Genomic DNA, 14,082 nt, shown 5'->3' on the forward strand with positions numbered 1-14,082 from the left:
GTGGCGCACATGCGTATCTCTGCGTGGAGTATTGAATTGATTGATTGAAAACTTTATTAACAGATTGCAGAATGGGAAAAGAGAAAGACTTTCGTCTTGTTTACATCAGGGTCCCCCATTTTTAATTCATCAGGAGTATGCTGGAGGTGGTCGCCCATTTTAGTAGGCAAGAAACTAGAAGAACCCCTCCTCCTGGCTGACAACTTACTGCTGGTAAAATCACTGTTTAATTTCTCTTTTACATAGTATTACAATCAAATTCCCACCGTAAGAGCTATGGCCTCATATGCCTGGTCCATTAAACAATTGTTGTTTAGCGTATTTCTTGTCTTGGACTGAACTGTCAAAAAAAAGTGACAGCAAACACCGTCGCCTCGCAATCGCAACACGGCGACATGGATTTTAAATAATTACTTTCATCATAGTAATATAGCCTACAGTTTATTGTATGAAAGTTGTTTTGTCTCTCTCTATCGCTCTTTCGAATCGGGTGTGAAATCAGTATTGGATCTAATAGCATGACACCTGACCTACAACATGACCGCGCATCGAGGGAACACTTTTACATTGTGCGCGCGCCAACAGTGGAAGCGCGCGCGAGGGTACACACCCTTCTCGCGCGCGCACAAGGTAAAAGTGTACGTCGGTGGTCCAATGTGATAAATCACTGCAAAAAAGGGGGGGGGCGGACAACGGCTCCAGCCCTGCCTCCTCCTCTAGCCTTCCTCACAGTGAGTGTAGACACACACACAGACAGGAGCCGCACCATCTCAGGGGCAACACAAAGGGACGCGTGGTTCATTATAGGCATCAACGGAAATAAATGATTCATTGACTTTAACATAGCCTGAATCAGCCCATTTGACTGCATCTTCACACTCCTAAGGTAAGAATAAAGATTAAACCAAGAACAAGAAAATGCATGTAATGGGGGGGGGGTGTTCTAGATAGCACATTTATTCATCCTCTTATTATTCTAGGATTCCATCTTCCAGCCAGTAGCCTTACATCATTCATACAGTTATAATGTTGTTTTTGTTCGTTGTGGATTCACCGCTGTATGTATGAGTGAAATGCACCGGCTTTTAGAGAGCATGCAATAGGCTCCCTCCAGAGCACATGAAATGGGTGTGACAGATGTTACTTCATAATCTCTGTGCTGCTATACCAGGGGCAGCAGAAACATTATAAGCCTGTGTCATAGTCTGCATTAGTTGTCTCGGCATCTAGACTGACTAGAAAGCCTACTGTAGTAGCCTTAAGTGTTTTTATATATATAATTTTTTTTTAATCCATTTGAAGAGCTTATTCCAAATGCGTCCTTTATTCCGTAGGTGTAATATCACGGCACAGCGATGGAACTTGAGCACTTTGACGAGCGGGACAAGGCTCAGAGATACACCCGACGGGGCTCAAGGGGTAATGGACTCCCCAGTCCCACTCACAGTGCTCACTGCAGCCTGTACAGAACCAGAACACTCCAAAAACTGAGCACAGAGAAAAAGGCCAAGAAGGTCCGCTTCTACCGCAACGGGGACCGCTACTTCAAAGGGATTGTATATGCTATTTCTCAGGACAGGTTCAGGTCCATCGATGCCCTTTTGGTTGACCTCACGCGGGCCCTGTCCGACAACGTCAACCTGCCCCATGGGGTCCGGACCATTTACTCCATTGACGGGATGCAGAAGATTACCAGCATGGATCAGCTGGAGGAAGGTGAGCCGTGATGTTCTTGGATGAGTATAGGCTTGCCTTGAATTTACTTAAATGTTGAATAATTTAAGGTCAAGTAAGTCACAATCTCAGCCGCTCCAGACCTCTACAGGTCTAATCAGTCTAAACGGTGTGTCTCCTGGCCTTCATGGAAAACTATAGAATTTCTCAAACTGTCATGTATAGTTCCATGATCTGTGATTATTATTACATATTATATATATATATATATATATTATACCATCACTTTCTGTGAGCCGGTAAGAACTGGTAAAAACTGTTCCATTTTCTTGACTCTCTCGCAGGAGAGAGCTATGTGTGCGGATCCATTGAACCGTACAAGACACTGGAGTACACAAAGAACGTCAACCCCAACTGGTCCGTCGGGCCCAAGACTCCCCCGACTACCGCTTCTGCCCGCGGCCCCGCTGCACTCAGCAGTGCGAACGCGGGATCCCTGGAGACCAGGGAGAGCAAGGACTTCATTCGACCCAAACTGGTGACCGTGATACGCAGCGGGGTGAAGCCGCGCAAGGCGATACGGATCCTCCTCAACAAGAAGACGGCCCACTCCTTTGAGCAGGTCTTGACCGACATCACGGACGCCATTAAGCTGGACTGCGGAGTGGTCAAGAGGTTGTACACCGTTGACGGCAAGATGGTAAGTGTACACACAGACTTGTTACAATAGGCATCACCATTGCCTTACATACATTGAGGGTTACCAAGCTTTGAATTTTCAGATCACACTGAAGATCGTTCCAAGCAGTAGGCGCACTATGCACAAGTGTACGACACGTGTAGATCAGTCACCTATAGAGCCATAGCTACAGCACCTGTTAATAGATATGACTAAGTGACACTCTCAGCGAGGAAGCCCCAAACGCTTCCCACAGCTACTCAGCATGCTCGCCTTTGACATTCCTGACAAGGCAACCTGCAACAGGAAAGACGTCAGGACCTAGGGCTGAGTTTATGAGGATTGGCGATGCACTGAGCAACTTTATGGGTAACATCATGATGGGGCAATGTGCTTGCCAACAAGAAATTAAGTGAGACAGAGGGAAATAGAATGTATATGGGCCACAAGAGGTTGCTATGCAATCAGTACAAATGTATTAAGACATCCGCTTGTCCAACGTTGCCCGCCAAAGTTGCACGACAATGTTGCCCGACAATGTTGCACGACAATGTTGCCCGAAAAGTTGGTCAGTGTATTTCCCTTGTTTTTGCACACAGCAGGTAAAGGTCCTTCTGCACATCTGCAGACAACACAGCAAAGCTTCCTATTGACCACATTCACACGCCGGCCATTTTGCTCTTATGTCATGCTCAGGTTGGCATTTCTTTCCACCCTGTTCCAACCCCAACCTGATCACGACATACCGCAAGAGGAAAAATGGTCGCCGTGTGAATATGATAAATTCTATTCTGTCCTATTTCATATAAAGTTATATTTTATAAAAGCCGAGAACATTGGCAACGACTGCAGGCGTTTTTCACACCGTATCCCTACTTTGGATAGATGGAGATAAGATTAAAGATTAAACTGGACTTTGAAGAAATCTTTATTCATTGCACACATTGCCAGTGTCGTCATGCAGTGACACACATGCGATGGGTGACACACACAGATACACAAGTCAAGTCAAGTCAAGAGTTTTAATTGTCACGGCATACAGGTATACAATGAAATGCGGGTGGTCTTGCCCGCAACGATGTGCAATACAGTGGTACATATAATAGAATCAAAAGAAGAAACAACATTGTGCAGTAACAGGTAGCAGGTAACATGGAGTGACATCTCGGTATCTGTACATAGTTATTTACAGAGCATGTGGGACATGCTAGTTAGCTTTGGTAGTGCAATACACTGTTCCTGTTATTCTAATTTAAAGTGTCCTTTCCTTTGGCCATAAGTGTGCGCAGGGGAGGAAACTAACTTTTTGGCTTACCAGCCAACTGGCGAGTATCTGATTTTTTTTACCAGCCAAACAGATTTTTTACCAGACAAAAAAAATCGCTAATTGTGATAATTACTTCTTTGTATGTCAAGCCGCGTCAATGTTGTGTATGCATCTGGGTAGGCACACTGTGCCTTTAAGACAGCACGGTGGTCTTACGACAGTGCTGTGAAGTACCGTCAAGTGTTGTGGTAACGTCAGTTGGGTTGGTGTGCTGTTGTGCACAGTGCACTGGTTGAGCTAGCCCCTTTCGTAACTGCGATGTGCAAGCCAGGGGCTTTTGAGCATGAAATAAAATGTCTAACCTTACGTCGTAGTCCGGTGCTTTTTTGGAAACATTATAGTCATAACAGATACACCTAGCTGGCTGCTTTGAGCACACGGGCCTAACGTTAGCTAGCAAGCAGCTATAGCTAAAACGCTAACTAGAAGCTAACCACTGTATACAGTTCCAGTAGACTAACATTACACCTCTGTGATTTAAATGTGTCCTTAGTAACTTATACTCGAGGGTTGTACTAGGGTTGGATGCAGTTCCCCGTTGGTCAGTCTGTCTGTTTTCCATCTTCTGCTGTGTTTAACGTTATCTGTTTGCGAGTGCTCCTGATGGCTAGCCTAGTACCGCGGGACTTTTATTATTATATGTCCGCGGGTTGGCCAGTACTGCGCAAACGTTTATTAAACATTATATGTCCGCGGGTGGTCTTGTGCAGTGCTCTCGTGGCACTGTCAACTAAAGCGAACACTCAGAAGACGCGCACCGTTTGCCAGTGCAGTGATTGCAGAATGTTTTATTTTTTTGTATACTCACCAGCAGGGGAGGAAACTAACTTTTTGGCTTACCAGCCAACTGGCGGGTATCTGATTTTTTTTACCAGCCAAACGTAAAAAATTCTAGCATTTGGCCAGTAAAGTGGCCTAATTTCCTCCCCTGAGTGTGCGTGTGTGCGACATGAGTGTGTGCCCGCTCATGTTAAAGTGTTAAGTGGCTGCTCGTGTGTGAGCGTGCACAGTGTGCGTGTCGTGTGTGTGTTCATGTGTGCTTGTGTGTGGACAGTTCAATGTTCTGAGCACTCAATGTTCATTGTTCATGGCTCTGATGGCCTGGGGGAAGAAGCTGAGCCTAAGCCGCTCTGTCCTAGTAGCTGGGGTTCGCAGGCGTCTGCCTGACCTCAGCAGCTGAAACAGGCTGTTATTGGGGTGGTGAGGGTCTTTCATTATCCTGCAGGCTCTGGATTTGCACCTCTTGTTGTATAGAACCTGCAGGGGGGGTAGTGCAATACCCGTGGTACGCTCGGCTGAGCGCACCACTCTCTGTAGGGCCTTCTTGTCCTGTGCCGTGCTGTTTCCATACCAGGCAGTGATGTTTCCGGTCAGGATGCTCTCTACAGCTCCTGAGTAGAAGGACTGGAGTATCTTCCCCGATACTCTGAACTTCCTTAACTGTCTCAGGTGGTAGAGACGCTGTTTCGCCTTCTTTACTACTGTTTCTATGTGTGTTGACCATGTCAGGTCCTCTGAGATGTGGACCCCCAGGTACTTGAAGCTGCTCACCCTGTCCACGGTAGCCCCGTTTATCATCAGTGGTGTGTGTGTCTCCTGCTGTCCTCTCCTATAATCCACGATCAGCTCCTTGGTTTTGCCAATGTTCAGGAGCAGGCTGTTGTCCTGGCACCAGCGTTCCAGTACCTCAACCTCCTCCCGGTAGGCCTTCTCGTCGTTGTCCGAGATCAGCCCCACCACCACCGTGTCATCTGCGAACTTCACTATGGAGTTGGAGCTGAACTTGGCCACACAGTCGTGTGTGTAGAGTGAGTACAGCAGGGGGCTCAGAACACAGCCCTGGGGGGACCCGATGCTCAGGGTGATGGTTTTGGAGGTCTGACCCCCCACCCTGACCGCCTGGGGTCTTTCGCTCAGAAAGTCCAGTACCCAGGCGCTCAGGGCGGAGCTCAGACCTAGCTCGATCAGCTTGTCCACCAGTCTGGTGGGGACTATGGTGTTGAACGCTGAGCTGTAGTCAATGAACAACAGTCTCACATAGCCCCCCTTCTGACGGTCAAGGTGCGAGAGGGTGCTGTGCAGTACCTGGGAGACCGCGTCGTCGGTGGACCTGTTTGTCCTGTATGCAAATTGCATAGGGTCCATATCACTGGGGAGGGAGGCACAAATGTGGTCCTTGACCAGCCTCTCGAAACATTTCATGACCACAGAGGTGAGTGCCACCGGTCTGTAGTCATTTGGACATGCTGGGGAGGGTTTCTTCGGCACAGGGATGATGGTAGACATCTTGAAGCAGGCAGGGACCACTGACTCCGCCAGTGATTGATTAAATATGGCGGTGAACACAGGGGCCAGCTGGTTGGCACAGGTCTTGAGTATACGTCCTGTTATGCCATCTGGGCCAGCAGCCTTCCTGGTGTTCACCTGCATAAATGCTCTTCTCACACTGTGTTCCGACAACGAGAGAGCGTCCCCCCCCCCTCGCGGTTGCCCCCCCCCCCTCCACAACAGCCGGCGCGCCAGTGACGTCACTAGCCGGAGAGCCAGCAGCGCCACTGTCTACACCAAACCGAGCGTAGAAGATGTTGAGCTTGTCCGCGAGGGAGGCGTCGTCGCTCCCCATTGATAGTAACATGCAATTACTTGGGGGTCACCAATGAAATGTTCCTCTCTGCGTTTGACCCATCCCGTCGTCCTTCCCCCCCCAAGGGCAGCCGGGAGCAGACATGGGCTGCGGCGTCGGGCCGCGCCTGCAGAGTTGGCGACCAATCCTAGTGCTTTTGTCCGTCTTCGTCAGGGACGCGACAGCGTTAGCAATCTGTTCTGCATGTTGTTCCATTGGGTTTATCTTATCGGGAGGGGAAACCCTTGCGAGCACGGGGGGAGAACATGCAAACTCCACACAGAAAGACCCAGGAGAAACCCTACCTGGGTACCTGGCAACTCGGCAACCTGGTCCCCAGGCGGGAATCGAACCCTGGACCTTCTAGTTGTGAGGCGACAGTGTTAACCACTACACCACCGTGCCGCCATAAGGTTGTACATCGGCAAAGTGGTCCTTTAAAGGTGGGGTAGGCAATTTAGGAGAAATGAGCGAGAGTGAGCGTGCGTGTTCAGCTAGAGTGAGCGTGCATGTTCAGCTAGAGTGAGCGTGCATGTCCAGCTAGAGTGAGCGTGCATGTCCAGCGAGAGTGAGCGTGCATGTCCAGCGAGAGTGAGCGTGCATGTTCAGCTAGAGTGAGCGTGCATGTTCAGCTAGAGTGAGCGTGGATGTCCAGCGAGAGTGAGCGTGCATGTCCAGCTAGAGTGAGCGTGCATGTCCAGCGAGAGTGAGCGTGCATGTCCAGCGAGAGTGAGCGTGCATGTTCAGCTAGAGAGTGAGCGTGCATGTCCAGCTAGAGTGAGCGTGCATGTTCAGCTAGAGTGAGCGTGCATGTCCAGCTAGAGTGAGCGTGCATGTTCAGCTAGAGTGAGCGTGCATGTTCAGCTAGAGTGAGCGTGCATGTTCAGCTAGAGTGAGAGTGCATGTTCAGCTAGAGTGAGCGTGCATGTTCAGCTAGAGTGAGCGTGCATGTCCAGCTGAAATAGAGCAAGCTCTGCATCACCTTTTCAAGCCCGGTGCTATATGCACGCATATCAAAGGTATCCTACAGACCAAGCTGGATTCTCCTTTTTTTGTATTTTATTTTTTTTATTTTTTAAACACACATATAAACAAACATGACAACACACGATAAGATACACAAGCATTAATACACAGTGTATATCCAACGAAATTACCATTTATACCAATGTCTTATACAGGATATATCCCTAATACCTGTTATCTAAAAACCTACACACATATGCTCCAGCTCGAACCCCCCCCTCCCGGACCCCACCTTGAGAAGTACCTCCATTATCCCTCGCTCCTAACCAGACACTACCATTATAAGCTAGCTTTTATTCTCTCCACCACTTCTAACCACATTGGAGCTGGATTCTTCTAAAAATAACAATGAAAAGAGTTTCCCGGGCTCTGATTGGCAGGTGGTTTGATCTGATTGGCCATGTATGATGATAATAATAATACACTTTATTTGTATAGCACCTTTCATACAGAAACTGCAGCTCAAAGTGCTTCACAACAGAAAAAAGACGGGTATAAAATGAGCACATAAAGTGCAGACATATAAAATCACAGTTTTTCACATTAGGATCTAACATCCCAACAGGCCACCTTGTTTATGGTTTGATTCAGTTTTAAATGGACAATAATAAAAAGAGTACGATAAAATAGACAGAGTAAAATAGTGCAATAGTGCAGTACAATAAAATAGAATAGAATAGACATAAAATGAGCACATAAATTGCAGACATAAAATCCGTTTTTTATAGTGCAATAACATTGTTCTGGATTACTGTTTAACAGTTTAAAGTCGTCTTTACCTTCTCTGTTTGGTATCCACAGTTTAAAACTGGACAGTCTACCCTGTTTGATACCATGATGCATGCTGAGGAGCATGCTGGTGGTATTCGTGTTCCAATGCAACCCCAAGAACACCACTTTGGCCAAAAATAATCGAATTGGTTCTGAAGGGTCACCCTGAGATTTTGGAACGTCTGATCCCAGAGCCTGGGACAGACAGTGCATTTAATTTATTGGTAACTGTATAACTGGGATAATTTTAGATACTTTTACCAAAATGGTTCTAAAAAGACATGGCCCATATACCCCATCTTTAAGCAACACTACAGCACTTCTTTGTCACACATTTAATAATAATAATAACTGGACTTTGGAGAAGTCTTTATTCGGCATGCAGGCAGACACACATGCGATGGGCGGCACACACACAGGAACACACCCACATGCAATTAGTTGGGTCGCCGATGCGATTGAGTCTCTGCACTTGACCCATCCCGTCTTCCTTCCCCCCAAGGGCAGCCGGGAGCAGATAGGGGCGTCGGCGAGGGGCAGCGCCCCGGGGGACCAATCCAAGTGCTCCTGTCCATCTTCGTCAGGGAACACGACAGCGTTAGCGATCTGTTGTGCATGTTTTTCCATTGGGTTTCTCTTATCGGGGGGGGGGGAAACCCTTGCGAGCACGGGGAGAACATGCAAACTCCACACAGAAAGGCCCAGGAGATACCCCACCTGGGTACCTGGCAACGCGGAAACCTGGTCCCCAAACGGGAATCGAACCCTGGACCATCTAGCTGTGAGGCGACAGTGTTAACCACTACACCACCGTGCCGTGAGACATTAAACCACTCACACAGTCGCTTGATCGACTAGCTGCAGGGTGCGTGCTCCACAGTACAGCGCAGAGACTGATCTGTTGACCTTCAAAGTTAAAAAGGGAGCAGACCCCGGGGGACGTAGCAGTGCTCTGGTTTTGACAGAGTGCCTTTATTGCCCGCGAGAGCTGTTCTGCATCGCTCATGCCCTCACGGCTTAAGGGAGGGAGTCAGACAAGGGATGAAAGCTGCTGAAGGATGATGGGGGGCCTGTCTGGGGGGGGGGGGGGTAGTGCTGACGCTGTTGTTCTGCCTCCCGTCTGTTTTGGGTGCTCCCCCTATCCACACCCTCGCCCCCTCCCTCGCAGTGGGCATTTCTCACGTGGAGCCGGTAGGCACGAGGACACGCCGGTACCGGAGGGGAACCAGGAGACACACGGTGGTCTCAGTGAGGCAGCACAGAATATGGAGGCAGGTAGATTCTGAAGAGAGTGAACCATTGATAAAAGGGGGAAAAAATAGGGATTCTGTTCCCTTTTTTTAAAATGACTTTCTTTCCCAGTGAGATTGTGCTGAATAGGCTGGAATGCAGTTGATAATAGTTGCTACATGCATTCATTAGGAGAATAGATTCCTGGGACTCTGGGTTTAAGATTCCCACCACATTGCACCACAGTATGAAATGGATATGCACTCATGGGTTTAAGATTCCCACCACATTGCACCACAGTATGAAATGGATATGCACTCATATGGCTTCACACATATACAGCAAAATAAGCGATTGCATTCATTAGCCATTGTACAGCGCTATGATGGAGAATCAGACTGTAGGCTCCACTGTTAATGACAATGTTAATTTACCTATCTCAAGCCCCGGCCCTCTTTTCTTGATCCTCCATTTACAACTGTCGCTTCCCTCTGATAAACTTTGTCCGAGGGAAGCGACAGTTGTGATGGGAGGATCAAGAAAAGAGGGCGGGGCTTGAGATAGATCAATTGCTGTGATTACTTTGGCGAAGCCAATGAAACTTGTCCCAAGCTACTTCCTTCTTAGGTGCATCACTGTTTTACGTTTTACCCATAATCAAATGAGCAAACATCCTCTTGGATATTATTGCTATGATATGGGATATAGATCTTCATTGAAGCGGTAAGGCTGTAAGAATAAGGTTGTGTAACAAATTAATAGTAGCAGTTACTTTGACAACTGAGAGGAAATCGGATTCTAAAATACGGTACAATTCTTCCACAATGTCTATTTATAAACTTATCTCACCTGCCCCACCTCTATACTGGTAACCGCTATCAAAGAAATAGTGGGTTATTTTCCTTTCCCCCCCCCTCTCTTCCCCTGATGGTTTCTATGGCGATTTAGTTGCCTGAGCTGGTTGCTAAGGAACAGCCTCTGCGGCAGAGCAGTGCAGTAGTGATGTCAGGACTCTATTTGGAGTGTGAGGGTTCACATATGCAGTAGTGGGTCCTATGTTACACATGGCGGCAAGATGAGAACGGGGCACCCACATGTATGGCATTGTACTCATCCCATACCACCACCGACACTATGTTTTATGTGAAGTGAACTATCGGTATTTCACACATTTATAAAAAAAAAAAAGAAAAAGAAAAGCTGTTGCTGTGTCAAAATCTTTGCTGATACAAATTATTATGAATATTCACTGTACATTTATTAATTAAGCATAAAAGCAAATTGACCCAATGGTCCATCAATAATGGTAGATCTTCTATCTTCATCTTGGCTCATTTCAGTGGCCCTACTGTATATATGCCTTCCTGACAAGCAGTTGGACACTGTTCAACTTGTTTGTGGTCCTGTTGGGACTCCATATGGACAGATAATCACCCACCTTTGGCAACACAGAGCCTGTTTTCATGGCTCTTTACCCTTTGCTGAGTGTCCTGGACACAATTTCAGTCTTGAGGCAGAAGAATCGGGTAGCAGTTTGAAAAATGTGTGACTGTAATTTAGTCTGTAACATTACAGAATACCACTATCTGATAATCAGATTTTAACCATATGTATTACAAAATGATAATACTACACCTTGTTCCAGTATCAACAATCCCTTCTCATTCCCTTGTTCTAGTATCAGTGATCCCTTCTCATTCCCTTGTTCTAGTATCAGTGATCCCTTCTCATTTCCTTGTTCTAGTATCAGTGATCCCTTCTCATTCCCTTGTTCTAGTATCAGTGATCCCTTCTCATTCCCTTGTTCTAGTATCAGTGATCCCTTCTCATTTCCTTGTTCTAGTATCAGTGATCCCTTCTCATTCCCTTGTTCTAGTATCAGTGATCCCTTCTCATTCCCTTGTTCTAGTATCAGTGATCCCTTCTCATTCCCTTGTTCTAGTATCAGTGATCCCTTCTCATTCCCTTGTTCTAGTATCAGTGATCCCTTCTCATTCCCTTGTTCTAGTATCAGTGATCCCTTCTCATTCCCTTGTTCTAGTATCAGTGATCCCTTCTCATTCCCTTGTTCTAGTATCAGTGATCCCTTCTCATTCCCTTGTTCTAGTATCAGTGATCCCTTCTCATTCCCTCACTGCAGTCTTCATGTCTGTGAAGTTTGTTCTGTCTTGAGTTATTTTTGCCACTGACTGAGCCGCCCCTTCTGTTCCAGTATATGTTCTGTTCAGGAGCTCCCCAGAGCAGCAGCTCTGTGGCGGTCAGCTCCTCCATGCAGCCCAGTCCCCTATGCTGCTGACTCACCCTGTGAGAGAGGGAGGGAGGGAGAGAGAGAGAGGGATGGAGAGAGAGAGAGAGAGAGAGAGGGAGAGAGAGAGAGAGAGAGGGAGAGAGACTCACTAACTAAGGGATAGCGTAGTTAGCGCTAGCAGCTAACATTAGTTAAGGTGTTTTCCGCGACATGGGAGAAACAGGAATGGCAAGGATGCAAAGCATGTTAGACCATTGGAACCCTGCAGACAGGCTGCTTGGAGCCGAGAGAGCATTTGCGTGAATCGACTGTCTGAATGGAGACCGTGGCATTACCGACCCCACCGTGACGGATATGGCTCTGTACTAGGGCTGCACGATTCTTGCTAAAATGTGAATCACGAATTGAGATCACGATTCTCTCACGGTTCTTATTTTTTCAATACAATCATTTATTGCACGCTTTTCTTAAACAGACAACATAACATATATCAAAGTACAAAATAACTCAAGTCAGAATCGTCATTGTTTAAAAAAGTTTAGTAAAAACAAAATGTTATTTTTTTTTATTTAAATCGTCATAATTTAGAGATGAGATCGCATAGGTCTATGAATCTAGATCGCGATTATTTTTTTCCGATTAATCATGCATCCCTACTCTGTACTGTAACTGTATTAGCTCACCCCTCTGTCCGCCAGAGTCGATACGTCTGGTTGAAATGGATGTCACCATCCAACTGGAGGACACAGCCTGGCTCGACTGTATAGTGCACGAGAGGCCTCAAACGTCCACAGTAAAATGATTATGAGATTTAATAAACTCCTCATTCATGCTGTGGGTCCTAGATGCAGAGGGAGGTGGTTATGGGGTTGATGGTCCTGCTTTGTGTGTCCCACACCAGCCACTAACGTATGCACTTTCTATCCCATTGCTCTTGCTGACCTTGACTGGTGCATGTTTTCCGGTGATGCTTTGGCCTGTGGCGCCAACAGTCCATTTATATTGGTTTTCACTCGTGGTTCCCCCAGCAGCCGTGCAGACCTAGCTGCTGTATATGTGCTGAGAAGTTAAACAACAGACAATAGTATACAGCAACGAGGTCTGCACGGCTGCTTAAATATGGAATTATAATATTATTATTATATTATATGGAATTATATGGTTCCCCTCCAAACATACTACCATCCCAGATTTAACCCCCAATACCCACATGTCCTGTCTCCCATTCAATCCCTTTGTCTCCCCTGATCAATCAGTCACCACCGTTGTCTCTCACCTCCTCCCCCCTTCAACCCTCTCCAGCCTTCCCCAACTCACCGTCCTAAACCATCCCCCCTCCTAGCTCACCCCTCCTCCCTCCTTCACTCCTCCAACCCAACCTCTCCTATCTCTCACCTCACCACAACCCCATTTATCATAGTATAAAGGTCTACGTTTTCACATGATTCGGGAGCTCTATGGAGGATACTAGGCCTGTACCTTCCTGTAGTCATCCAGCATAACTTCGATACTCTGTTTGAGCTAAATAAATCTGTGTTAAGTCTATATTTGACTGAGTACATCCTTGATCCGGTTAAATTCCTCCATAATATTTGTTCCTCCACACAATCAACTGCATTCCCCAGGAGATTACAAATGCAGTGTTTTCCTGTGATCCAGTGGAGAAGTAGTGTTAGGTTCTCAGTTGCAAGAAACCTGAGAAAAAGAACCTTCTTTTCTTCAACATCATTGATTTTATTGCACCCACAGACTTCCCCCCCACAACTGAGAGGCTGAAAGACACTATTGATATAATAATAAACTACTTATACAGCAGTGTTGGAAACACTGTTACACAAAGGGGGGGAAATCATATACATACATGTATATATAAAAATGGAAAAGCCATAAGAGTCCCAGCCAATTTAAAACGTAATGACGTTAAAATATATGGAAACAAAAAAAGCTTTTATTTGTTATAACCTGTCCTACAGTGCTGGAGTGTACTGTATCAATGACTGACCCTATTTATCAATACGTCACTCTAAACCTTTACTGTTTTGAAAAAACTCACTCTATGAAGAGGTAGATGAAGAGGTACAACAGTACATGAGGCAGGAAGAGGGGCGTCTGGCGTTCCTCTCACCTACTGCTGAGTCCTGCTGTTGATCAGACCTGCTCAACGTTTCAACTCCGTTGGTTTAGAGTCCTCAGCATTTTAAAGACTCCCTGGTGTGTTGTGTGGAAGATGGTTGATTACCGTGCGATGCATGCTACACAAGTCACTGTTAGTACTGGTATCCATTATATTCCATTAAGTGAAATGTCTCTGTCTGTCTGTCTGTCTGTCTGTCTGTCTGTCTGTCTGTCTGTCTGTCTGTCTGTCTGTCTGTCTGTCTGTCTGTCTGTCTGTCTGTCTGTCTGTCTGTCTGTCTGTCTGTCTGTCTGTCTGTCTGTCTGTCTGTCTGTCTGTCTGTCTGTCTGTCTGTCTGTCTGTCTGTCTGTCTGTCTGTCTGTCTGTCTGT

The 14,082-nt window shown here is 46.6% G+C and overlaps 1 protein-coding gene across 2 annotated transcripts in view; it reads left to right on the plus strand.

The window, feature by feature from the left end:
- Positions 1 to 1,355: 1,355 nt before the first annotated feature.
- LOC311230129 (serine/threonine-protein kinase DCLK1-like) overlaps positions 1,356 to 14,082 on the plus strand; it is a gene marked incomplete at both ends in the record, with an annotated part of 49,692 nt that continues 36,965 nt past the window's right edge. For both annotated transcript variants that reach the window (XM_084316299.1, XM_084316300.1), the window contains 2 exons: positions 1,356 to 1,716; positions 2,019 to 2,374. In XM_084316299.1, coding sequence (XP_084172425.1) covers positions 1,356 to 1,716; positions 2,019 to 2,374 — 717 coding nt within the window. The remainder of the gene's footprint in view (positions 1,717 to 2,018; positions 2,375 to 14,082) is intronic.

Source organism: Notolepis coatsorum (assembly GCF_963971535.1).
Source record: "Notolepis coatsorum genome assembly, chromosome: 1".
Classification (NCBI taxonomy): domain Eukaryota; kingdom Metazoa; phylum Chordata; class Actinopteri; order Aulopiformes; family Paralepididae; genus Notolepis; species Notolepis coatsorum.